Consider the following 26,751-nt stretch of genomic DNA (forward strand, 5'->3'; position numbering starts at 1 on the left):
AGGCTGTGCTGTAAAAACACACTCTGTACTCATTTCCTTTAAACTGTAACCACCAACCCAAAAATCTGACTTGAGAGTCAAACTTTAATACTTGTTTATTAAAATCTAGCTATATTTACTGGTATCATTTATCCATCTTCCAAACATTTATTATAGTATAAAAGTAGTTTTTCAAAAGCATGTTAATTTTATTATTATTTTTTTTTTGGCGGTACGTGGGCCTCTCACTGTTGTGGCCTCTCCCATTGCGGAGCACAGGCTCCGGATGCGCAAGCTCAGCGGCCACGGCTCACGGGCCCAGCCGCTCCGCAGCATGTGGGATCTTCCCGGACCGGGGCATGAACCCGTGGTCCCTTGCATCGGCAGGCGGACTCTCAACCACTGCGCCACCAGGGAAGCCCAAAAGCATGTTAATTTTTAATCGCTTTCAAAAAACTTCTTTAGAAGCTCTCTTGAGCAAATATTTATAGCAAAGATACCAAAAAGATCCACCTAGGGAAGCTCCTCGATTGGTTTTCTGGATCCTTCCTATAGCAAAGCGAAGATCCAGCAGGACCTGAAGATATTTTAACCAAATGAACATACGAAAACACCAGAAGTAACCTCGCACTGCTTTTTTAAAACCAATACAATAACTAATGGTCAGATCTACTGCAGAAAGCCATGAATGGACAAAGCCAAACAAAACAAAATATAAAGACCGTATATCTGAGGCTTGAACAGCTGCTATATCACGTTAGAAAGAGAGTGAATGGGCCCAGTTAAATGCACAGATGAAATCTGGTAGATTTATGCAAGGACTTACTTTAAGAGAAATCACAATATCTTATAGAAATGTCCCAAACTTTACAAAGTTGCTTTTCCATTAAAATATAAAAGTTTCAGTTGAAGTAATCAAAACAGAATTTGTCCTGCATTTCCAATGACTCATCTGCTTTCCTAATATTTAACACAGTACATGTAAATTATGATTTCCTCCTCTGTTAATATACACAAGATACGGTTCAGGACAAATACTATTGTGACAGAAATAGTATGGGTGAAAATATAGCTACCACAGTTGGGTGATTGGGTAAAGTGTCCATGAAAACACATTGAATGTAAGTGTTTAAAACATGCATGTATTTCTGCAGCTTCAATTACTCAGAAGTATTTGAAAAACTCATGTGTACTACTAACTACAGCAGCTGACATCTATAATTGGGGGTATAAACAAGACTAGAATGTCACTCATTTATTGCAGACCCTTCCCAAGAAGACGATCACAGAAACCAGTTATACTGGGTGTTGAGTTAGTTATATTGAGTTTTAGAACTAATCAAGCCATATTTTATAGAATAAGGTTTGCTTATTATGAGATTTAGTTAATAAGAGATACTAGAACAATAGACAGACTTATGTATCTGATGTCACAAAATTTGAAATGAAAACAGACTCATCAGATGCTATGCACCATGAGAAGAATTTCAGGATGAAATAAGACATCTGTTTTACGGTTTAAGTTTTTATGGATAAACTTTGCTCCAAGATCTGAATTTGGGTTTTAAAATGTTTTTCTCGAATAGCTATAACTTTCTAAAGTGACTTGACAAAGTTTGCCTTGCAATATTAGATACTTTCTCATGCCTTCTCTTGTATCATATTTATTTTAAAAAGTAGAGTAATAAGAAAAGCAACCCACCCCCTTTTTTTTTATAACTAAGACTTTAAGTAACTTCTTTACTGTTTTGCTAAACCTATTATTCTCCTTGAATTTGCCAAAAACTATGTGGAAATTTTATTCTGGGTGCTTTTTCAGTTCATTTTGTATCTAAGCAATGATACCAAATCAGTAATCTGGCCCATGAGCTCAAGATTGTCTTTCAATAGCTCAGTTAATTTTTTAAAGACTAAACAGAATCTCCAAAAGTAACCAAGGAACCTACTTTGTTCTGTTCTACAGTAGGGTCACCATTGGTTGGTTTAGAGGACTAGGACAGTCTCTCATGTACTAGAATATATAGTACTTTCACTATATATTTACATAGGGAGGTTTAATTACACATATATGATGTATAATACACATGCCATTTTATTATGCTGCCTACATAAAATAACATATACTACAATATGGGGGTACGTGAACTCTGTCAGACCTAGATGATACTAAAGGCATTTCATTACGATCCTAAAACTTTCCAACATGTAAATAGGGACCTTTTCTGATTCTGCATTGCGCTTACCACGTGAAACCATTAACTGTGAAATATACTGGGAATTTTCAAACTGTGTTAAGCAGATCCTGAAGGGAGGAAGGAGAGGCAGGGGAGCAAAGCCGCAAGGACTCAGAGCTCCATGCATCACCCACAGCACACCATGACCATATTTATGTGGGGACCTCAAGATATAAAACGGTTACGTTTGGTGTCAAAAACTAGCGATCTGCTGCCAACATGCGCTAATTACAGGAAAAGAAGGAGAGAACCAGTTTTGCATTAAAATGAGGGTTTCGATGTTTCACGTACTTCCTGACACTTGTATCTTAATCCTTCCACCCTCTGTGGGCTCAATTATAAACCTATACATGTCCAAACATACTTTTGTGTGTTGTATGCAAAGAAGAAAATGACGAGGGATGTCTAAATAGATTTAAAAACAAATGAGGACCAAGAGAAACAAAAGGAAAAGTTATCACCTAAAAAGCCTGGGATGCTCACACTGTTTCTAAAATAGCCAGCCCTGAACATGGCTCTGCTGCTGGGGCCTCTGGGGTGACCGGGGGTGCGACCATCCTTCCAGCTGTCCGAGCAAAGGTGAGCCCTTGACCCGACAGCAGCCAGCACGTGGGCTCGCCTGCAATCTACAATCTGTCTTGTGGCCTGATGTGGACAGACAAACGAGACCAATCAAACTTTCGCTGAGCGATCTGGAGTGAGTCAATAATGAACAAGGCAATTAGCAGCAGGTGTGGAAGCTGCGAGGGCCCATAAAAAGGAGGCACGGGGCGGAATCGAGGCCACGCAGGGGCATCAGAGGCCAAAGCTCTCTGACAGCAGAAAGCCGGAAAGTAGAGGATGCAGCGTAAAAGAAAACAGGAAAGAAGGAAAGAATGTGAGGGAGAGCAAAGCAGGATCAAAGAGTTTCCAGAGGATAGAAATGCAGGGAGAGCAGGACAAAGTGACAGCCTCCTAGGAGTGTCTCAGTTGCCGCTAAGGTTCTCTTTTCATTTACTTTCTTAAAAGCAGAACAAAACAAAACTCATTTTCTTAAGATACTCTGAGTCTCAGTCTCTGTCCCCCACACCGGGAACTTAATTAGAATGACTATTAATGATCCAAGCCCAGGTTAATGAGAAATTGACACAAACATTACATGCTTTTTAAAAACAGCTACATAGAGCATACGAGACTCTTCAAATGCGCTGAATTCCCCAGAAATTGTGCCACGCATCTCACAGCCGATACACTAACTTACTTGGTTGTCGAGATTCAATCACTCTTGCAGCCTGTGGCAACACAGCTGGCTGTCTGGGGTTTAACCACTTGAACCCAAATTTCAAAAACTTGGGTACATATTACCAGATTGGCTGAAAAGTTTCTTTTACACCGAGTTCTTAACCAACCATGCCACCTTAGAATTTAATGTTACTTATGAAGGCCAGTATGAAAGAATAGACTAGAAGCATTTGTTTACACCCCAGCAAAGGCAGAATCATTTTTAAAAAGTTGTTATATGCACAGAATGCAAAGAGTATACAAGCAACCTTACTGTTCTTAAAGAATCATGGCAAGTGCACTAATAATCTCAAGTCTGATTTGATATTAAATACTCTGGAGGAGAGGTTACAAAAGACCAGCCAAAGACCATATCTAGCTTGTAAAAGTCTGTGGTACGGTCTGCAATGTTTTGTTTTCTTTTTAAATAATTAAACTAGCTGGTAGAACTTAAAAATCAAAAGAAAATACATATAAAAACCCCCAAATTTTTGACTTCTTTTGATAATCAGAAGATTTTCCTCTAGGGGGCCCATGTTAGCGTCACAAGTCCACAAAGGATTGTAGCCAGGCAGTAATTAGTGACTCCATCTGGCTGGGCCAAGGGCATTCCAGTCTCTCCTAATTATCTCCTGTTGCTTGCCAATCCTTGTGAATAGTTTAGTTTGTAACCTCTGCTCCAGAGATAGGAGTCTTAAAAAAATCTCACCTGGGCATCAACATATGACATAATAATTATTAATCTATACACAGCACTACTACTTTACTTAAACAAGCTGGTAACTTAGGTAATATGAAATACTTCTGAATTTCTAGTCCCGATTCTGTTTTGGATTTAACGACAGTTAAATGCAGATCTCAACTGGCAACCCCCGGTCCTTTTACCATGCCACGCTCTCCTTACCTTTTCTGTCTGGCTTGAGGTTCCGATCCACGGGGGGTGGTTCACAGTCTGCAACAGGAACTGGCCTTCTAGGAGGGGTCTTCGGGCTGGACCTGAAGCCCATATGAGCGGGAGGAGGCACTTGCATTCCAAATGAAGAAAAATCAAATGTCCCCGGAGTCATTGGCACATAATTTGCTTCCTGAATTGGTTCCGTGAAACTGCTGGAATGTTGTCGTGGAGGAGAGTTGGGATTCATGGGGACATAATTTTCATCCAGTTCTTCGCTTGATACACTCCCCACTGTCAATACATTTTTGATTTTCTAAAACACACATACATTTCTTTTAATAAAGAAGAACTACTGTCAAACAGGAAAACACAATTGTAAGTTATGCCTATTCACGTGGATCTGAAGGGACTTTTTTTCAGGATCTCATTTAGTCTCAGGGTCCTAAGTGCGAAGGTTTTGACAATGAAATACACTTGATGATGCCAAGGTCAATTATACTTACAAAGTGGTTGTGGAAGCCTTCGAGTGAACTAGATCTATCAGTTGGAAATGTTCGTGGAATATCATAGCAGTCTTGAGAACTAGCATCTAAAACAGAGAACAAACTATCAATATTTCTCCCCATCTTTGCCAGTTCCCAGAGTAATCAGGAATGACCCTCTCTCTCTCTTTTCATATATGCATGCATGCACACACACAGATCTTAAAAAGGATGCTCACAGAATAACATCTTGAATTGAAACATTAAGCCACTAGAAAATGCAGACATTTATTCATATGCTAACCAGTAGCAGTATTTTTTTTTTTGCGGTACACAGGCCTCTCACTGTTGTGGCCTCTCCCGCTGCGGAGCACAGGCTCCAGACGCGCAGGCTCAGCGGCCATGACTCACGGGCCCAGCCGCTCCGTGGCATGTGGGATCCTCCCGGACCGGGGCACGAACCCGTGTCCCCTACATCGGCAGGCGGACTCTCAACCACTGTGCCACCAGGGAAGCCCCAGTACCAGTATTTGATTATGACAGTGAGATGGGTTATTTAAAGATGGAGAAAAGAAATACTTTTGTTTTCTTATCTTTTGCACCCTTGGGTATAACTTATATCTCACTAACTTATAACCACCTCAAGATACATTACAGCCATTTCGAGAAAGAAGTTAGAAATTGGTGTTGAATGGCTAAATAAGTATTGACATAAGTACCATCCACAAGGCATCAAATCTTTAACTTCTTTAGAACAGCTGGATAACTCTACCACAAAATGCAGAAGTGTCAGATGTAGTTTTTAGGGTGGGTGCCTTTTAAACTTGGGCTTTTTATTTTCAGGACTTTAGGACCCTCAGAGGCTAACCCAGACTCAATTTTTCTCCTCTCAAAGTCTATAACTTTTGGCAGGCTCTAGGAAGATGGTACAGGAGTCAGTGAAGTGGCTAAGGGGTAAGGGGAGAGAAGATTCAGAGCTTTAAAAATAAATAAAATCAAACAAACAAAAAGCAGAAAGACCTGATTGCAACTGAATATCACCTGGTAGATATAACGTAAAAACCGTTGATCTGGGAAGGAAGGAAACAGAGCCCAACAGATGTGACACAGAAGCGGCCGTAATAGGACACAAATACGGGAAAGGGTATGACTGGGAAAGGCTTTGCGGCTGGTCCATTTCCTGTGCCTCTTCCCCATCGGGTCTGCTCACCCAGGATGTAGAGGAAGTGAGAGAGAGTGGTGCACGCTCCCTGAGGCAGGGAAGTATTACTAAGGCCATACTTCTTAGGGATGAAAATCTCCTCGTCTTTCTCCCTTCCACCACAACATGTACCCAGGCACACGCTGCCTGCACAAACACACTTCCTGGGATCTACTGAGGCTCTGACAGCTTTGCTACCCGAGTGGGTAACTGCAGCGCTGAAGAAAAAAGGGACTGCCATTTAATGTCACGCTAAGCGTCCAAGAACAAATACTCAGAAAAAGAGATTTTCTATCATTAACCTCTAAGCCAGGAAAAGCCAACTGGAGCTGACCTTTTCGCAATTTGTTCAAATCCACAGTGGAAATGGTATTACTACGGGACGGTGGCACCCCTGCTGTCGGGATACAGTAACTACTGTCAGTGTCAGAGGCTGTGCGTGTGATGCTACACGTGTCCACAGGAGATCGGTCATGAGCCGGATGCGGTTTCGGTGGCCGAGGTGGAGGAATATCTGGAATAGTGTCTAGCTTTGACGTCTGCCCCAAGGTTCCTTCTGGAAATGTTCGTGGAATCTGATAAGTATTACCAGGTGTTGGAGGAATGTCATAACTAATAGATACATGCCTCATTTGAGGCTCTACACTCGAGGTCCCGGATGGGGTATTAAAAACATAGAGCTCTCCGTCGGCTTCGGTACTTGAAGGAGACACCTTTGGTAAGACGTCATGGGAGTGACTTCTGGGCAGGTTATAAAGGCTGGAGTCTACGGAAATGGATGCAGCCCGAGACGGTGGAGAGTCATACATCATCTGCTGCTGGAAAAAGCCATTCACTCCATGTTTGCTCTGGGAGGAAGCAGGATTTTTATGAGAAGGGACGTTATCATTGCAGTCTGTCTCCGAAGGGGTGGATTTTGCAGAATCAGCATGCGTTCTAAATAAAAATTGTTAATGACAGAAAACACGGTGAAGACCGAAGACTACATTTTAATAAATATATTTCTAGCTTAGCAATCAAACACCATGGTTTTTTCATTCAAGTTTTTGGTGTGTGTGACCCATCTGATTGAAAGCGCGAATGTTCCTGAGTTTTTATGATTATACACCAGATAACAAAACCGCCACCACAAAACCAAAAGCATTCTCCCTAATCTCGTTCTGCACCTGTCCACACCCCCCAACTCCACCTAGTAAGTCCACACGTAAAACCACAATCCCTGAAGCACTGTAATTAGAAAGGTACAAAACTTGGAGGAAGATAAATGATTAAGGCACAAGACACCAGGAAAAGCACTTCCTCTGAAAAGCATGCAAAAACCTCGTGCCAACAGTTTATCAAGGTGATCCACTGCTCTTTAGCCCACCTGTGGCAACTCTGTTGTTCTGATAAATGAAAAATCTAATGATTACCTGGTATTGAATAAATTCAATGTGATCTACAAGGAGGTGGCAACTTGATAGGTTTTGTGTATCTTCTTTTCTATTTATTTTCTTTAACAAATATTTAGCCAATACTATGAAAAGAATCAAAATACAAAGCAAGGAGTTAGCCAACTCCAAACAATAATTCACCTTGAGAAATCTCATTAGAGTGTATTTTATGCTTTGGGTACATTTTTGATCTCTGTATATTGTGGTATCACGAAATTTGGGAATAAGTCAAAATGAAGCTACCAATACCCGAACGCTGGTCCTCCCTTAAGGCTAAACAAGATACCTTAACTACCTATGTGTGTTGTCCAAAGTCCTGTAGGAATTTAAACTCAATATTTAAAACAAATAACTTGTGATAGTTTTTTTTTTAAGGGCACATCTCTCTGATTTCTTGGTAACATCTGGCGCTGTGTGTTGCATTTATTCACTGAAACTCTCCCCCGCGAGTATCCGAGGACCTTTATTGCAATATCCTGACTTTCCTTCTTCCTCACTGATTATGCCCTTGTTTCATTGACTGCCTCTTTCTTCCTGTCTCTCCAACCTGGAAATGGCCAACAGAAATCAGTCCTCTAAGTCTTTACAGCACACACCATTAAAAACTCCTCCTTTCCCGTTAACTTCCCCTTCTACTGAATGCTGACAACTGCTATCTTCTCACCAAACTCCGAGTCCTGTATTTACAAACGGTTCAAACGTATTGCTACTTGGTTATCCCAGTGTTCCCTTGCTCATGTATACCAAACTAAACTCAACTTACTTCTCACATTGGTGGTCCTTTCTGACTTGCCATGAAATGTCTTTATCCCAGATTCTCTAAACTCAAAATCGAATCAACTTTGATTCATTCTCTTTGATCACCACCATCACTTGGGCACAAAGTGCTTCTTTCTAGCCAATCGCCCATTCCCCGACTCTGTTCCCACTGTTACCACCCCAAGTTCAGGTCCGTATCTCTGCTGAGATCTACACCACGGACCCCTCCCTCAGCAAACTTCTTTCCTCTAGTTTCTCCCTCTTCCAATCTATCATACCATCCATAGGACCAGGACTGCTAGAAGATCAATATTTCCAAAACGTGGTTTTCAGGTCACTCACCTATTCAGAGAAAGTCCCTTTAAGGGTTCCTACAGGCTGTAGGAACTACAAAAAAGCCTGCAAACAACTCCCCTGGGCACTGAGGCTACTCCTCCTATGAGGCATCTCACCCTCCCTCTCAAAAACACTTGCACTGACCTTTCTAGGAATTTCTAACACATATTCTAAAATTTGTACTTGATTTAATTCAAACGTGAAGTTAAGAAGAAGCTAGAAGTACAATGAGTACGAAGTTCCCTGTCTTTGACTAGCTTAGAGTGTAGTGGAGAATACATAAAATTATCAAGCTATTTCCAATTCTGTGATACTGGGCTGGCCAAAAGGTTCGTTCCGTTTTTTCCGTAAGATGGTTCTAGTAGCACTTAGTTGTCTTTAACTTCGTTTGAAACAGTTTTGTTAGATTGTTTGTGACAGCTGTCATATCAGCGTGCATTTAAAAAAAAAGACTTATCAAAATTGGTGAACTTTTCTGTAGCCATTTTAATATTGAAAATGGAAGGAAAAAGCAACATTTTCAGCATATTATGCTTTAATACTTCAAGAAAGGTAAAAATGCAACTGAAACACAAAGAAAGATTTGTGTAGTGTATGGGGAAGGTGCTGTGACTGATCGAATGTGTCGAAAGTGGTTTGCGAAGTTTTGTGCTGGAGATTTCTCACTGGGCTATGCTCCACAGTCAGGTAGACCAGCTGAAGTTGAGAGCGATCAAATCGAGACATTACCTGAGAACAATCAACGTTATACCACGTGGGAGATAGCTGACGTACTCAAAATATCCAAATCAAGCGTTGAAAATCATTTGCACCAGCTTGGTTATGTTTTAATCGCTTTGAGGTCTGGATTCCACATAAATTAAATGTAGAAAACCTTCTTGACCTATTTCCACATGCGATTCTCTACTTAAACGTAATGAATACGTTCCGTTTTTAAAACAAATTGTGACGGGTGATGGAAAGTGGATACTGTACAATAATGTGAAACGGTAGAGAGTGTGGGGCAAGCGAAATGAACCACCACCAAGCACACCAAAGGCCAGTATTCATGCAAAGAAGGTGATGTTGTGTATATGGTGGGATTGGAAGGAAGTCCTCTGTTATGAGCTCCTTCCGGAAAACCACACGATTAATTCCAACAAGTACTACTCCCAATTAGACCAACTGAAAGCAGCACTTGATGAAAAGCGTCCAGAATCAGTCAACAGAAAACGTATAATCTTCCATCAGGATAACGCAAGACCACATGTTTCTTTGATGACCAGACAAAAACTGTTACAGCTTGGCTGGGAAGTTCTGACTCATCCGCCGTGTTCACCAGACATTGGACCTTTGGATTTCCATTTATTTCGGTGTTTACAAAATTCTCTTAATGGAAAAAATTTCAATTCCCTGGAAGACTGTAAAAGGCACCTGGAATAGTTCTTTGCTCAAAAAGATAAAAAGTTTTGGGAAGATGGAATTATGAAGTTGCCTGAAAAATGGCAGAAGACAGTGGAACAAAAGGGTGAATATGTTGTTCAATAAAGCTCTTGGTGAAAATGAAAGATGTGTCTTTTATTTTTACTTAAAAAACTGAAGGCACTTTTTGGCCAACCCAATAAAACAGAGACATGGAGGTACAACCAGGATTCTCTGAAAACCCTGAGAGGCATTTAATCCAGCCTGGGAGTTTAGTGGAATGCCTCCTTAGAGGAGCAGATGTCTGAGCTGAGTGTTGCAGGATGAATGGGAGTTTGCAAGGCAATGCTCACATCTTACCTTCATCTATAAGCACTTCATGCCTGCATGTTTTGATTCTTTCACAAGCTTTACTTTTAAACTCTGAAGGTGACTGAATCTAAGGGGGCTTTATCTTATGTACTTAGTTTGTACCTTCATAGCACCTAGCGAAACAGTGGGCCCTCAGCGAGTACTTCACAAATATTTGCTATTTAACTGTCACTTTTGCAAAATACAGATACAAAATATATCTGAGTAATGATTTTGAGCATAATTTCTACGACAATAGGAAAGTTATGATACCAATGAGATCAATGAAAGACACTATATAACAAGAAAGTGTACTGAAAACTGTCACTTAGCTGTTGGCTTTTGAAAAGCTGAGATGGAAAACTAATTGTGGAGCTCCCTAAAATAAAATCTTAGTTATTAGTAGCATATGCAACAACGTTGCGAGTGTATAATTTTAAATTCTCACAGCAAACAAGCAAAAATCAAGTTAGAATTTGATATTAACCAGTGTTGATTTATAATTTTTCCTCTTTTTTTTTTTAACTTTTACAGGTAAAATCCCATTACAACAAATATATAGAAACTCATCTTTGGAAGATTTGTGAGCTATTTCCACTATCTCAGGGAATGGTTCACAGAAACTAATTTGTGGATCTTAACAAATTCTATATAAAAAAAAATTTTTTTTTTTTTCGGTACGCAGGCCTCTCACTGTTGTGGCTTCTCCCGTTGCGGAGCACAGGCTCCGGACGCGCAGGCTCAGCGGCTGTGGCTCACGGGCCCAGCCGCTCCGTGGCACGTGGGATCTTCCCGGATCGGGGCACGAACCCGAGTCCCCTGCATCGGCAGGCGGACTCTCAACCATTGAGCCACCAGGAAAGCCCCTATATAAAAATTTTTGAACAAGGGTTTTGTATGATCCTTTAGCCCAGTAACAGTCACTTTTGACATGAAAAAATCCTTTTTTTTCATAAAAATAATGCTTGAATCTAATATCCCTGTTTAAAAAAAATCTTTTATATTTCAATGCAATTCACCTCCCTCCTTAATATTGCAGATTAAGATAATAAATATACCCAATATCACTAGTTGTCACATAGCTATTAACGGTATGACAGCCCTTGTGATCATCAAGTTCTGGCTCAGTTCTCACTGTTACCTCCAGTCTTCCAATGATTCAACATCAAATGAGAAGAACGATTAAATTAAAATATCTCATAGCTTAGAAGAAAAGAGGGGTATGGGAGCAGAGATCAAGATGACAGGGAAACCAAGGATTCGGGAAAGTTTTATGATGTCTTTGGTCAAGTACTGAAATCCATATACTTCATTCTACTTAAAAATCTGCAAAGTCAAGGCCTGTGGTAAGCGCTGCTTCATTGCTAGGTGTGAAGATTTGAAAGTTTCAAAGTTTTTAGCAATATATTTGATTTCATCAAATTTCACTAACATCCGGTTTGTGTATTCCATAGCATTTGCTATAGTGGGATTTTACCTGTATGATTAATTTCTCACACAGATCCAAAGCAACCACAACACACTCACTGCAATGGGATCGTTTTGCTTTCAAAATCTTCTAGCAGTAGGTATTCCTCTCCTTCTTCAGAAACAAAAGATGACCCTTGGCTGGTTTACAATCATATAAGAAATGGAGCAAGATCACCATTTATATATAAATCAGTGAAATCTGTTAAGCAAGTAACACTGTGAACCTGTAACAAGGACTAAGACACAGGAGACAGATTTCCAAAGGAGCCGTGAAGGCGCAAGCGTTCTTTGCCAAAAATGATAGACAATGTGCTTCTCCAATAAAATCTCCTGAATATCGGAAATCGTTCGTGGAGGAACATCAACCTGAATTATAAGCCTAGAAGATGAGCTTCTACAGATGGTTACTTTTAAGCCTTCAAATCAGGCTTTAAAAAGTTTAAAGGTAAGATGCCTAAGGGTATGCACGTACACGCACAGAGACACAGGTGATTTACCTGGTGGGTTCGGGCTTCTTGCTCTGACAGTTGATTAGCAAGAGGTAGTCTTGAGGATCCTCCTGGATGCCAAGGGTTTCCAGGTGTGGTGGAAGGCTAATGAGCTGATATGGAGGAGGTGGAGCGGCAGAGGAGGCATCCACCTGGGTGGATGGTGGTGCTGTATTTATCGCCAGTGGTAAATCAGCCGGTGCTTGTAAGGAGCTGCCAGGTGGCTTCACAGGATCTGCAACACCCAAGTGTGACCGTCACCGTCCATCCCATTTTTTTTAACATCTTCATTGGAGTATAATTGCTTTACAATGGTGTGTTAGTTTCTGCTGTATAACAAAGTGAATCAGCTAGACGTATACATGTATCCCCATATCGCCTCCCTCTTGCGTCTCCCTCCCACCCTCCCTATCCCACAGATAGCTAGTGGGAAGCAGCCGCATAGCACAGGGAGATCAGCTCGGTGCTTTGTGACCAGCTACTCGGAAGTTTGGAGATAAATCGTTTAAACACACGGAAACAGGATAAACCAGGACAGTGTCAGTTAAAATACGTGCTACCTAAATGGCAACGCTGACACAGAAAATTACTGGTTCTCGTTAAAGAGATCTGAAGCGTAGGGTTCTTTCTTCCAGAGGCTCTAAAAAAGCCATGGGTGGAAATTCCCTGGCGGTCCACTGGTTAGGACTTGGCGCTTTCACTGCCAGGGCCCAGGTCCGATACCTGGTGGGGGAACTAAGATCCCACAAGCCTCAGGGTACGCAAAAAAAAAAAAAAAAAAAAAAAGCCTTGGTTAACGTTGCCTTGAACACTCTTTGGTTTTGAGGTTACTGGGAATGGAGATGTTAGCACAAGCACCAGCAGACTTTTTTTTCATGATAATAACGCACTTTCTAAGCCAAGCCAACCTTCCAAGGAGACCCATTTTATTATGTGGTATCTACAGGCCCATGGTGCTGTGTGTACCAGGGCCAGCTCTTTACCCCATGTTTGTCTTGCTGTTCACTCTTTTCTTTCTATTTCTTAGCCACCGACTAGGGAGAAATATGTCTAACTCCAGGATTCACATTTAAGGAAAGAGCTTTTCTTTAAGGCATCACCTCTTCCCTCCGCTCATAGCCTCATTTGCCGTTATCGGACTTCTGTAGTATTTTAATGCAAAAGGGGTCAGCAGGTAAAGAAGTCATTTATTAAGCACTTAACTCCATTCTGAGAAGACATATGAACATAGCTAAATTGTGTAGAATGAAGTAATTTGAAAACAAGTTGAAAGCCTAGAAATAAAATCTCACTGACACAACCAAGGAAAATTTTGAGGGCCCAAAAGAAAAATTGTTAGTCTGATTAGGAATACGGGGCTATAAATCCAGAAAAAAAGGTAAATGCTCATATTCGAATAAACAAATCTGTTTATTGTCTGTTTATATTAGAACAGAAAAGGCTGGGTTGAAACTGAGATTTTTCACAACAAAACAGTATCTAACGATGCTAAAAAGTGGTAAGAAGACTTAATATGTTCTACAGAATAGAATAACAGGCAGGTCATTTGGTCTGTCAATTCCCCAGAGAAGAGCGAAAGGTCTGCTCTCTCTTCTCTAGATTCTACAGAATAAGTCCATGTGCTTTTGATGAGGTCTTTATGTATTCAACATTAACATCCACATAGGCACTACAGCCAAGTTTACGTAGCTAATTTCAAAACTCTTCTTCCTAGGCAGAGAAGCTCATATCCTAATGGTAAAGCTTGAATGATAACACGTGAGTATGGCTATCTTTAATTAGTTTATCTTTAATTGTGGGTCCCCAAAGCAAACCAAAAGGATCAGAACTCCTGGGGCAGATGCTCAAAAACACTCCATTCATCCAACAGAAACTCACTTATTAGCACTTTCTCTATACCGGGTTGGAAGAGGTGAAAGCAATCCCCAATCTGCAAGACCCCTTCACCTGCACATGCAGTTTGGAATTTGCTCTTCCAGAAATCTCTGTGAGCCCTGCTAGATGCTAACCGAGTATGAAGATTTCTTTCTGTTGGAGACTTCGTCCTGGGTTAAGGAGAACTTGAGCTAATTTCTAATGTTCTATCTTTGCTATGCTGCACGCAATGTCAAGTCTTCACACAAGCTCATCTAACAAAAGCTAACACTTTATGACAGAAATTAATTCATTCTTTCTTATTTATGAAAGGCCAGAACAGACGATGGTGAGAAAAGAATAAATTAATTTTTCGACATTTATACAAGATAATGGCGTAATTTCGCAGGAACTCATAAGTACCTCATCATGTCTAATTGATGCTGGTTATAAATAGTGTTTATAACATACCCTATGAAATGTTTTACTGTTTTGATTTTGAAACAAATATAAACAGATGTATTTAAGGGGATTTGAAATGCCCTAGATTAATCAGTGACTCAGAGTAAATCCTTGTGGAGTGTTAAACTTCAGAGAACTATGAAAAATACTTACCCTTTAAAGACCTTAAGAAAAATATATACAACATTGAGGAGAAAAAAAAAGCAGAGGAATCAGAAAGTAGTTGCTGTATTCTATGTAGCCTACAGGGTGTATTCACAAGTATATTTTATATACTTCTTTCTTCTACCACAATAATATGGTAAAATTGTATAATCCAGTTCAATGTTTAGTTCTGACCAAACAAAATCAAACTAAACACTGGAAAAACTTTACCGTATAAAATAGTATGAATTCTAGTTTTCCACTGTAACTCCTAAAATAACTTTTCCAGGCAGTTGTTTTGTTTTGTTTTTTTCAAGTCATTGTTTTTATAGATACACTTTTCCTTAAATATTTTTTCTAAACTGGATGGCTACATACTAAACGAACTGAGTGATTCATCTTAAGTGGGGAAAAAAGTCACCCAGCCAAGCAATCACTTTTGTTTGGCCTTGTTTTATTAACACAATGGGACTATCTCATTTTTAACCTTCCATTTCTGCCACCTGTGAATGATGAAAGTGTTTTACTCTTTTATAGCTGCAAGAGCCTCTCCATTTTCTGACAAAAGGACTGGGATTCAAAGGTTCCTTTTTAAGCAAAAAAATCTTGTTCACAATATGGGAAGACTTATGTATACTTCTCGGAGGCAAGAACTAGAGAGAAACCTCCATTATGTTCACTAGCAAGCTCATGGAAGAAAAGACCTTCAAATAGCTGTGAACAGCAAGCCCAACCGTTCCAAACAACATGGCACACAAAGGACTTTAAAAGGTAAGGGGACACTGCTTTCCCACCTTGGGCTCAGATAATGCACCATCTTCAAAGTTTGAGCGTTTGGGATGATTTCACTCATGGTAATTTGACTATATCCTCAACTCTGTGTATTTTAATGCCAGCATGGCATGGTATCTAAATATTCTTTAACATAAAACTTCTAGCCAAAGTTAACCAACTGGTCTGAAAGAAATTTCTCTTCAACCTTAGAAAGACACGGGATTAGCCCCCATTCTACCCTACAAGTAGTTGAGCAGACCATGTTTATTGCTTTCTGCCTCACTTGGGTTTCTGACTTACTGTTCTTTCTAAGTAACGGGGGTATCAAGTTTCTGAGAACCAAACATCAGCATAGGGTGTGCTTCTGTGTGTAAAATTATTTCCTGTCTCTTAATTCAGAAGACATGAAGACGGTAATTGGCATCCACTAAAGACCTGATAAGCTACTGCAGCAAACTCTGAATTTAATTTTACTTAGAAAGCTAGTAAGTACTGCAAAGGAAAGGCTTAACGGGTGTTCAGTGAAGAGGAACAGATTGTTCTGTGAGGGGAGCCACGAATAATAGATTGGTTCACACGATCCCTACCTCAATGCACAGTTTTATCCCATTTAGAAGCATAACGCTCTGGAGTTAGTGTCCCTCATACAAGCTGGGGTGCCCAGCCAATGCCGTGAAATATTCAAAATAATATTTTTTAACTCAAATGGTACACGTGCTTAAGCCCAGGGAAGCAATCTTACTCTTCATTATGGGTAAGGTAGACTATTTCAAAGTTGATGTGATAAGATCCTCTGATTTTGTAACTACTGACATACCCTGCCTGAGCATGTGGTAATAAAACTGTGGTATTGCTCACTTCCTGTCAGGAGACCAGATGAGATCCTTTCCTCCCAAGATGGGCTACATTTGTTGACAGAACATTTGTTTGTTGCTATTGCAAAAGCTTTCCCTTTATGTTCACAATTAAAGGTAAATAGGTCAAGGTTGCTCTATATCTACTGATTCCTGATTTACCAGGTCTGTTGTAGATTTTGTTTTTTCTGTAAAGAGAAGCATTTCAAATAGATTTATGTGATTTATATCTAATTAACCTAGAAAATAAGAGTTCACAAAGAGTAGGCATTACTATTAATGCTAAAATGGCCATCTTCTACTTCCCCAGTGGTCCAGTGGCTAAAACTCCCCCTTTGGGACTTCCCTGCTGGCGCAGTGGTTAAGAATCCACCTGCCAATGCAGGGTACACGGGTTCAATCCCTGGTCTGGGAAGATCTCACATGCCGTGGAGCAACTAAGCCTGTGTGCCACAACTACTGAGCCTGCTTTCTAGAGCCCACGAGCCACAACTACTGAAGCTCGTGCACTCTAGGGCCCACGTGCCTCAACTACTGAGCCTGCGTGCTGCAACTACTAAAGCCTGCGCGCCTAATGCCCGTGCTCTGCAAAGGAGAAGCCTGCACACCACAAGGAAGAGTAGCCCCCACTTGCCACAGCTAGAGAAAGCCAGCGTGCAGCAACAAAGACCCAACACAGCCAAAAAAAAAAAAAAAAAAAAAAAGAAGTTAAAAAAAAGACTTGGCCTTCCAATGCAGGAGGTGCCAGTTCGATTCCTGGTCAGGGAACTAATAAGATCTCACATGCTGTGCGGTGTGGCCAAAAAATAAAGTAAAAAGAGGAATTAAAAAAAATGGCCGTCTTCTCACTTCTGAACATACTCTTCTTTACGGAAGAACATTTTATAAGGGTAAATCTATCAAATGGATACAAACAAGAAAGGGCGGTAGTCACAATTTTCACTGAAGCAACCTGAAATGTCTTCAAATTATTTAATCAAAAATCGAAGACTTTTCATCGGAGTCCAATCTTCTTATCTGTCATGACCATCTATCTCCTTAATAGAATGTGAAAACATTCTTGGAGACTTTTAAAACAAACCCTTAGTGCTGACAAATGATTTAATTTTTATCCAGAGGTGCCATGGCATCTTGGCAGAATTACTTGTTGGGTATTTGAGAAATCTAGGTGCCTGGGCCTCACTCAGGAGACTCAATGAATCAAGATCTCAGGGGCAGTAGCTTGAAAATGTGTGATAAAACAAAAGAAGACAAAACAGAACAGACTCTGGTTGGACTGGTCCTCAGGAAAATGCAAAGTAAGACCACAATGAGATACACACTCACTAGAATGGCTAAAATTAATGACCCACAACACCAAATGCTAGTAATGTAGAGTAACTAGAAATTTTATATGCTGCTGGTAGGAAAGCAACTGGCACAATAACTCTGGAAAACTAAAGCGACTAACAAATCTACTAAAACTAAAAATATATATCCTATGATGAATTGCAGCAATTCTACTCATGGGTGTATATACCAAAGAGCAAAGTGTTCATGTCCATCAAAGGACAGATGTAAAAATGCTCACAGCAGCTTTATTTGTATTAACTAAAAACTGGAAACAAGCCAAATGTCTATCAATATTTGAATAGATCAATAATTTACAATATATTCACACAGTGGAATGCTACATAGGATGCTGAACTCGTGCGACATGCAACATAGATGGATCTCACAGGCTTACTATTGGAAAAAAGAAGCCAGACTCAACGGTTTTATTTGTGTAAAGTTCAAGTACAGGGAAAACTAATCTATGGTGATAGAAGCAAAATAATGGTTACATCTGAACTTTTTTCCTGGGTTTTTACTAGGAAGAAACGTGAGAAAACCTTCTAGGGACTGGAACTGTTCTATTTCTTGATTTGAGTGGGGGTTTCACAGATTTCTATTTCTATGTATAGATACAGAATGGATATATAAAACTATATTGAACTGTAAACTTAAGATCTGTGCCTTGCACAGTGATAAGTTATACCTGTATGAAAGAGTAAATAAAAAGAAATTTAAGTTCCCTAATTAAGAAGCACTGCTTTGCAGGAATGGCAGCGTGTGTATATTCTCACATTAGCTTCCCTACTTTTCTAAAAGGAAGAATATCAGAGAATCACACTGTTTTTTTTTTTTAAGCCAGTATTATCTGGGCATTTTGAGAAAAGCAACTCAACTGATTAAGAGGCAACTTTCTAAACTTGCCCCTGAAATGAGACCAGGAGCCTCTGTACCAAGTCAGTTGCATTCAGCCCTAAGGCTGAGTTTCCTGGCACTTGTTTAGCAGATTGTCCAGCTTCCACCTCGGGGTAGAAACAAAAATAAATCTGCACATTTCCAAGAAAAACAAAAGAAATTAGTTTCTTGGTCTCAAGTTTACTAAATAAAAGCATTCATAGGAACCACACACAGGGCAATGAGCTAGAACTGAAAAACAGATTCAGCCTGCCAGCATTCGGAGTATTCAATAATAGCAATGGTCACCTGGGGCAGCGGAAATAACATGGTAATGATATTTTGAGAGGTTCCTGGAATCAAAACACAGGTCAGAATTTTCCCCTTTCCTTTTGTTTTCAGGAGAAAATTAGTTGTTCTCCTAGGGTTTGGGGATAGTTATGTTCTCAGGCTGTAATACCAAGCATAGTCTATTTCTTCCCACGTCTACCCTGAAACTAGTTTTAGTGAAAAATCATTTTGTGTTATTAATTTTACGCCAAGAGTGGGAGCGTATTCGGCTGTCTGAAAAGGGAAGAACACAGGGCTCAGGGGACAGATCTAGGTAAAGACAAAAGCCCCTATTATACAGTGAGTGGAGGAGAATATAAAGCAGGTAGTAAAGTTAATGGAAGAACAAAGACATTTTGATACTCCCCTTGTCATATTAAACTGTATGAATGTGATCACGAAGGATAACAGCAGTTCTCTGCAGTTTAGAATTTGATACAAAACTTTAAATATGTGGAATTTTGAAGGCGGCATCTAGCAAAGTCAGCTACTACAAATGAGTAGGGAAATACAATGGCTGGCTTTTAAAGGCTTTTTGCAGTTTTGCTACTATGCCTCAAAACCCAAAATTATAGAGCAAAATAAAACTATTTGTGTGGCTCCTTGATACTACACAATGGAGGATTGCTCACCTTTCACCGATTTATTCCAAGAAACTCAAGTCTCCAACACAATCTAGTAAGACATTTCTGACTGTGGTTATTTGGGAGATGGCCAGGATGAACTTGTAAAAACATCTGAATTATAGAATTGAAAAAATACGTACAATTGCATTTAGATATAGATCAGGAACTAAATTTAAAAGTATTGGCAAACTGAAGTCCTTAGGGACTTATTTTAATGAACAGATAAAAATGATCTGTGGGGCTTCCCTGGTGGTGCAGTGGTTGAGAGTCCGCCTGCCAGTGCAGGGGACGCGGGTTCGTGCCCCGGTCCGGGAAGATCCCACATGCCGCGGAGCGGCTGGGCCCGTGAGCCATGGCCGCTGAGCCTCCGCGTCCGGAGCCTGTGCTCCGCAACGGGAGAGGCCGCAACAGTGAGAGGCCCGCATACCGCAAAAAAAAAAAAAAGATCTGTGATTAGCATAGTTACTCTTGGTAACCAACTCAGCTTATATACACCAAATTTGATTAATCATATTATTAATTTTCTTACAACTTCTCCTTTTATGGATATTGCGAAGATTACAAGTTCACAAATTGAGAGCTTCACTCAAGGCAAATATACTTCTAATCTGTTTTATAAGAATTTGGGAGTTTTGCCACTGAAAGGTGGCTTTCAAGTTTTGAAACTTTCCCCCTCCCTATACTAGTAAGTTTATGAAGTGAAAACAGGCACTGTAACTGATTCTGACTACTAATGCCAATGAAGATGTTCCACTAAGGACAAAAATAAAGTTCTCAGTACATTATCAGTTATAGTCACAGAGCCATTTAAAACTACCTAGGCTTTTCCTGATCCTCCTGAGATGCAATCAGCTGCTATCTATGCTTTTCTTTTTCTTTTAGCGGAGCACCTAACAACTGGTATTATAATTCCTAGATTATTTGCCTGTCTCTCCTACTAGACTGACTTAAGCTCTATGAGGGCAAAAACTGTATTTATACACTTCCACAGTATCATACTTTAATATATAAAATTATATCTTAATGTTATATATTAACACTTAAATATATGTTAAAATATGATTTATATTAAAAAATGTGAACACATATATGTACATACATATACATCTAACTTGCACTTATCAACTGTACTGAATTATTTTGGGTATGACTCTTCTCTCACTAGATGCTCAGTTTCCTGTCTATAATACCTCTCATCTGTCTGCCTAACTGGCCACCTAATATGTATCGGTTGAATGAATGCCCAGAGCCTAGTGGAGTACTGGCAAACTCAAATAATTGGGTAGATAACTGAATTAATGTTCTAAAGCAGACAAAACCTATCTACTTCCCAGAGCTGACTGGCTCCCAGATGGTAAGAATCATTCTAAGGTGGACAGATGGACCAGACTCCTTGCCTTAAAACTTGCAAAGCTAATCTGGGACACTTGCGCATGACAAATTCTTATTTTGGGGGTTCTCAACTCTAACCACCCCCAAAAGTGCTTCCAAAAATTACACACTCACATTCCTTAACCGGAGAACGCACTAAGAGGGCATCTTATATCCTTTGCTAAGTCGGACAGTTATAAAGAAAACAAAAAGAGACAGAAGAACACCTACTGTAGTCTTTCAGATCTGCTGAATCTGTACAGGCAACCAATGGAGACAGAAATCTGCATTTATATCCCCCCAAATTCTAAATTGAAAAGGTAGTGGGCAAAAGAACAACATCAACACAAAGATTATACAACCACTTCAATTATTTTAGCTGAAAATCCATCATACAAGGAAATGAATGTGAGGTCTAAATCTAATCATTATCATTACTGAGGGGCTGTTAACCATTAAAAAGAGAGCGATCTCATTTGTGACTTCAACTGAAAAATCCTCTGCTGCGCTCAAATATAGATCAGGTATGCCACCAAGAAGGGAAAGGAGTTTAACTGGAGTTACAAGTAATACCAGCAGGCCCGCTTAAAATGTGAACATATTTAGTAACTTCACAAAAACAACTGAAGCTTTAATTCCACATGTGCAACAATTGCTTGAGGCTTTTTAATCAGTAGAACTCTGCTGAAGAGCTCTAGGTCATTAGCCTCGGGTCTAAATCAGACGCCTCCTTCCCTTTCTCAGCGCTGTTTTCCCTCGAGCATTCTAGATTTCCTCAGCAAGGGGTTTCCCCCAGCCCACTGGGCCAATCCCAGCCCTGGAAGCCTCCTTCTCCTGGGGGCTGCCTGGCCAAAGAGGAAACAGCATGCTGACCTGAGCTAATTAGAGATGATGACTGTTTCACTTCAATCTAACTCTTGAAGTTGATTGTTAACACAATTTTTCCACCCCTCACTGAATCTCCAGCACTCCTAAATATAGATATTTGGAAATGCATGCTTGTCAATGTGAGTATAACCATGAAAACAACAGGGTCAAAGACCCTATTTAATAAGGTCACCTTTATTTCTGATTCTTGGCTCTGCAAACCTAAATTAGTATTGGAGTCCCCTCCGTGGGTTCTTAGTGTTTGTTTAAAAAGGAAGAGAAGTACAGAAGTAGACAGGAAATATAAGAGGTCATGACAGCTATATAAAAGCACCCAAAGAGGAATTCCACTTGTAAAATTCTTCTTGAGGGACTTTTCTGGTGGCGCAGTGGTTAAGAATCTGCTTGCCAATGCAGGGGACACAGGTTCGAGCCCTGGTCTGGGACGATCCCACAAGCTGCGGAGCAACTAAGCCCGTGCGCCACAACTACTGAGCATGCACCCTAGAACCCGCGAACCATAACTACTGAGCCCGTGTGCCACAACTACTGAAGCCCGTGCACCTAGAGCCCACGTTCCACAACGAGAAGCCACCGCAATGAGAAGCCCGTGCACTGCAACGAAGAGTAGCCCCCGCTCGCCGCAACTAGGTAAAGCTCGCATGCAGCAATGAAGACCCAATGCAGCCGAAAATAAAAATTTATTTAAAAAAAAAATTCTTCTTGAGGCCTTTAATCACTCAGCTCCTCCCAGGAAAGGCACTCAAATCTCAGATCCTCAAGCAAGTCTCTCCTTGCCTTTATCATTCATAGCCCTCTGCTCCAACCAAGGAGGAGTCTACTCCACCTCTGGGCCCTTCCCTAGCCCCTAAGCCTGCAGGTTCTGCATTCCTCCTTTCATTTATGTAGATATAACACTACTTCCTTCAAAAGCCTACAGTTCACAATTGGTCTTTCTCCAAGAAGCTTTTCTTCACTACCTCTTTTTCAAAACTTGAGACCCCTCTTCCTCCATGCTTTTTTTAGGACATTTGTGTTAAGTAAATTCGTATGTTTGTTACTTTTTCATCATGTTTTGTGACTGATTCTCATTTGCTTTTCATAGGTACTGACAGTCACCTTGGCTATTTCATAACTCCATAATCCAATATAGTTTAAAACATAACTCCTGCATCCATCATTAGATGAATGGATAAAGAAGATGTGGTGTGTGTGCGCACATGTGCGCACACGCGTGTGCGCGCGCACACACACACACACAGTGGAATACTACTCAGCCATCAAAAAGAAGTAATGTTGCCATTTGCAACAACATAGATAGACCTGGAGGGTGTCATGCTAAGTGAAATAAGTCAGACAAAGAAAGACAAATACTGTATGATATCACTTATATGTGGAATCTAAAAAATATAACAAACTAGCGAGTATAACAAAAAAGAAGCAGACTCACAGATACAGAGATGAAATTAGTGGTTACCAGTGGGGAGAGGGAAGGAGGAGGGGCAAGAGAGAGGTAGGGGATTAAGGGGTACAAATTATCATGTATAAAACAAGCTATAAGGATATACTGTACAACACAAGGAATATTGCCAATATTTTATAATAACTATAAATGGAGCACACCCTTTAAAAATTGTGAATCACTATATTGTACACCTGTAACATATAATACTGTACAGCAACTATACTTCAATTAAAAAAAACTCCTGAAGAATTAAGTTGAGCTGCATGAAAATGTTATTTTAACAGGTTGAAATATCAAGTATCAGCAGTGTGAAGGTTCAACTTAATATTTACCTTGGAACTCAAGAAATGGTCTTAAATAAGTATGCCTTCTTGTCATCTTCTTCAGGACATTATTTAGACACTGCCCCACAATGGTAGTCTCTCTTTCTAAAATCTATAAAAATTTCTCCTTAAACTGATTAAAAGGTTTGCTTTTTCTAAATGTTGTTACTATTATAAAAAAATATTATATTGTGTAACTGAAATAACAAAGAATTTTACAACAGTTTTTAAAATGTAGTAATAAAGGAGAACTCAGGTTGAGTCACACCATCTTGAACTTACCTTCTTCTGTAGGATTAAACCCACAGATGTCACAAATACAACGAACCCACTTATTCATCTCCTCTTCACTGTCTGCTACCAAGTAGAAAATCCGGTCAATGGTGTTGATATCAAAAATGTAGCTGTTTTCAAACTCTTTTTTGTTAAATGTCAATCCAGCATCAACTTGCTGACATAAATTTAAGTCAATAATACGGATAGGCTTCTTGGCATGATCATTTTTGTAATATTCCAAGACATCTGGATCTCCAGTTAAACGGCCACTGCGTAACACAAACCATCTCCTCTTCCATGCCTAGGAACAAAACAAAAATATCCATCCAGTGTTAACTCGAGATAAATTTTTCAAGATGCACATTCGTCAAACCAATTTTATAAATGCACTGACTAGAGAAAGTCATAGACAATGTTTTGTTTCCACAGAATAATCTACCACTCCAGCAAAGTTTACTGATGCTTCCTCAATTAACTTAATAATATGTGTATACACATTTGTTTTCTATTAGAGCTTCTGATAAAACATTAGAAGACACCGATTGATATTAGAAGCTATTACACTGACAGGTAATATCAAGTCAACAAACCAAGGAAGATTTCGTTTTTACTAAATATAAAAAGCAAATGGTGCTGGGAAAACTGGATATCCAAGTGCAAAAGAATAAAGTTAGACTCTCACCGTATCAAATAAAAATTAACTCAAAATGGATCAAAGACCTACATGTAACAGCTAAAACTAGAAAATTCTTAGAAAAACAAATACGGAAAACCTTGATGATATTAGGTTTGGTAATGATTTCTTGATTATGACAGTAAGAGCACAGGAAACAAAACAAACGCCAGGGAAACTGGACTGCATCAAAATTTTAAACTTTTATATTTTTGAAGAACATGATCAAAGAGTGAAAAGGCACCTCACAGAATGGGAGGAAATATTTGCAAATCATATATCTGATAAGAAATTAATGTCTAGAATACATATAGAACTCCCACGACTCAGTGACAATGAAAATATACAACCCAATTAAAAAATGGGCAAAGGACTTGAAGAATTTGACTCCCCAAGAAAGATATACAAATGACCAATAAGCACAAGAAAAGATGTTCAACATGACTATCAGTGGAGAAATACACCATGAGATACCACTTCATACACATTAGAATGGCTATTATCAAAAAGGCAGAAAATAACAAGTGTGAGCCAGGATATGAAGAAACTGGAACCTTTGTGCATTGCTGGTACGAATGTAAAATGGTGTAACTACTGTGGAAAATGGGATGGCGGTCCTTCAAAAAATTCCAGTGTGGGTATCTAACTCAAAAGTATGAAAAGCAGGGTCTCTCAGAGACATATCTGTACACCCATGTTCATTGCAGCATTATTCACAATGGTCAAAAGGTGGAAGCAACCCAACTGTCCATTGATGAATGAAGAGATAAATGAAATACATACAATGAAATATTATTCAGCCTTAAAAGAAAATTCTGACACATGCTACAATCTGTATAAACCTGAGATGTTATGGTAAATGAAATAAGCCAAAGGGACAAAAATTGTAGGATTCTATTTATATGAGGTACCTACGGTAATCAAATTCACAGAGAGAGAAAGCAAAATGGTTGTTGTCTGGTGTTAGGGGGAAGGGGGATGGGGAGTTAGTGTTTAATGGGTAGAGTTTCAGTTTGAGAAGATGAAAAAGTTCTGGAGATAAATGACCATGATGGTTGCACAACAATGTGAAAGTACTTAATGCTACTGAACTGTACACTTAAAAAATGATTAATGGGCTTCCCTGGTGGCGCAGTGGTTGAGGGTCCACCTGCCGATGCAGGGGACATGGGTTCGTGTCCCGGTCTGGGAAGATCCCACATGCCGTGGAGCGGCTGGGCCCATAAGCCATGGCCAATGAGCCTGCGCGTCCGGAGCCTGTGCTCCGCAGCGGCAGAGGCCACAACAGTGAGAGGCCCACATACCGCAAAAAAAAAAAAAAAAAAAAATCCATTTAGTTAATATATGACATCTACTTATTTCAAAATAAATAAATATCATCTCTTAGTAAAAGGACGCCTTCACAGATACCTCCCTATCAAACAGTAAGCTTAAAAAAGGAACAGAGAAGTAAAAAGAAAGGAAAACAGAGTATTATGTCACTTATCCAGGGCCATCAAGGAATCACATCTTTCTGTAAAAGTGATTTCTCCAGATAGTGAAGGTTCTGTCTTTAAATACATAAATGACTTTTTAAAACTTTAATGTCTTTCATGGAAATCCTTCTAAAATGCCTTACTACATAATTCATTGAACATAATTCATCCATTCCCCAATGACTCAGACTAAGTATTACAGGCATCAATTTCTATACTGCACTTCAGAGAAGCTCTCGGGCTGCAGGACTGTTCAGAGGGTTATCTGTCCCTATACTAAATAGTGCCATACTGCTGTGCATGTATATAGTTCATCTCTAACCATTTAAATACGGTCTTTTTTTTTTCCTCTTAAGTTTTCACCAATTGTCACTTCTCCCTTCTAATCATATGGTTTATAGCAGGGGTCCCCAACCCCTGGTCCACGGACCGGTATTGGCCCATGGCCTGTTAGGAATCAGGCCGCATAGCAGGAGGTGAGCGGCGGGCAGCGAGTGAAGCTTCATCTGCTGCTCCCCATCTCTCACATCACCACCAGAACAAACCCTATCTCCCCTCCACCCCACCCACTCCGTGGAAAAACTGTCTTTCACGAAACCGGTCCCTGGTGCCGAAAAGGTTGGGGACCGCTGGTTTATAGGATGCCAAACTGTCTCCTGCCTCAGGGACTTTGCACATGCTGTTTCCTAAGTCCGGGATGTTCTTTCCTCTCTTTGCCAGGCAGACTTTGACCTTTAGGCCTTCCCTTCCCTGACCAACCTCA

The 26,751-nt window shown here is 40.0% G+C and overlaps 1 protein-coding gene across 4 annotated transcripts in view; it reads right to left on the reverse strand.

Moving 5' to 3' along the window:
• GAB1 (GRB2 associated binding protein 1) overlaps positions 1–26,751 on the reverse strand; it is a 128,302-nt gene that overhangs the window by 19,588 nt on the left and 81,963 nt on the right. For all 4 annotated transcript variants that reach the window (XM_030878121.3, XM_030878122.3, XM_060299722.2 and 1 more), the window contains 5 exons: positions 23,847–24,141; positions 12,299–12,524; positions 6,386–6,987; positions 4,872–4,957; positions 4,378–4,681 (listed from right to left, as the gene is read on the reverse strand). In XM_030878121.3, the coding sequence (XP_030733981.1) occupies positions 4,378–4,681; positions 4,872–4,957; positions 6,386–6,987; positions 12,299–12,524; positions 23,847–24,141 (1,513 nt within the window). The remainder of the gene's footprint in view (positions 1–4,377; positions 4,682–4,871; positions 4,958–6,385; positions 6,988–12,298; positions 12,525–23,846; positions 24,142–26,751) is intronic.

The sequence above is a fragment of the Globicephala melas genome, chromosome 5, assembly GCF_963455315.2.
Source record: "Globicephala melas chromosome 5, mGloMel1.2, whole genome shotgun sequence".
In the NCBI taxonomy this organism is placed as follows: Eukaryota; Metazoa; Chordata; class Mammalia; order Artiodactyla; family Delphinidae; genus Globicephala; species Globicephala melas.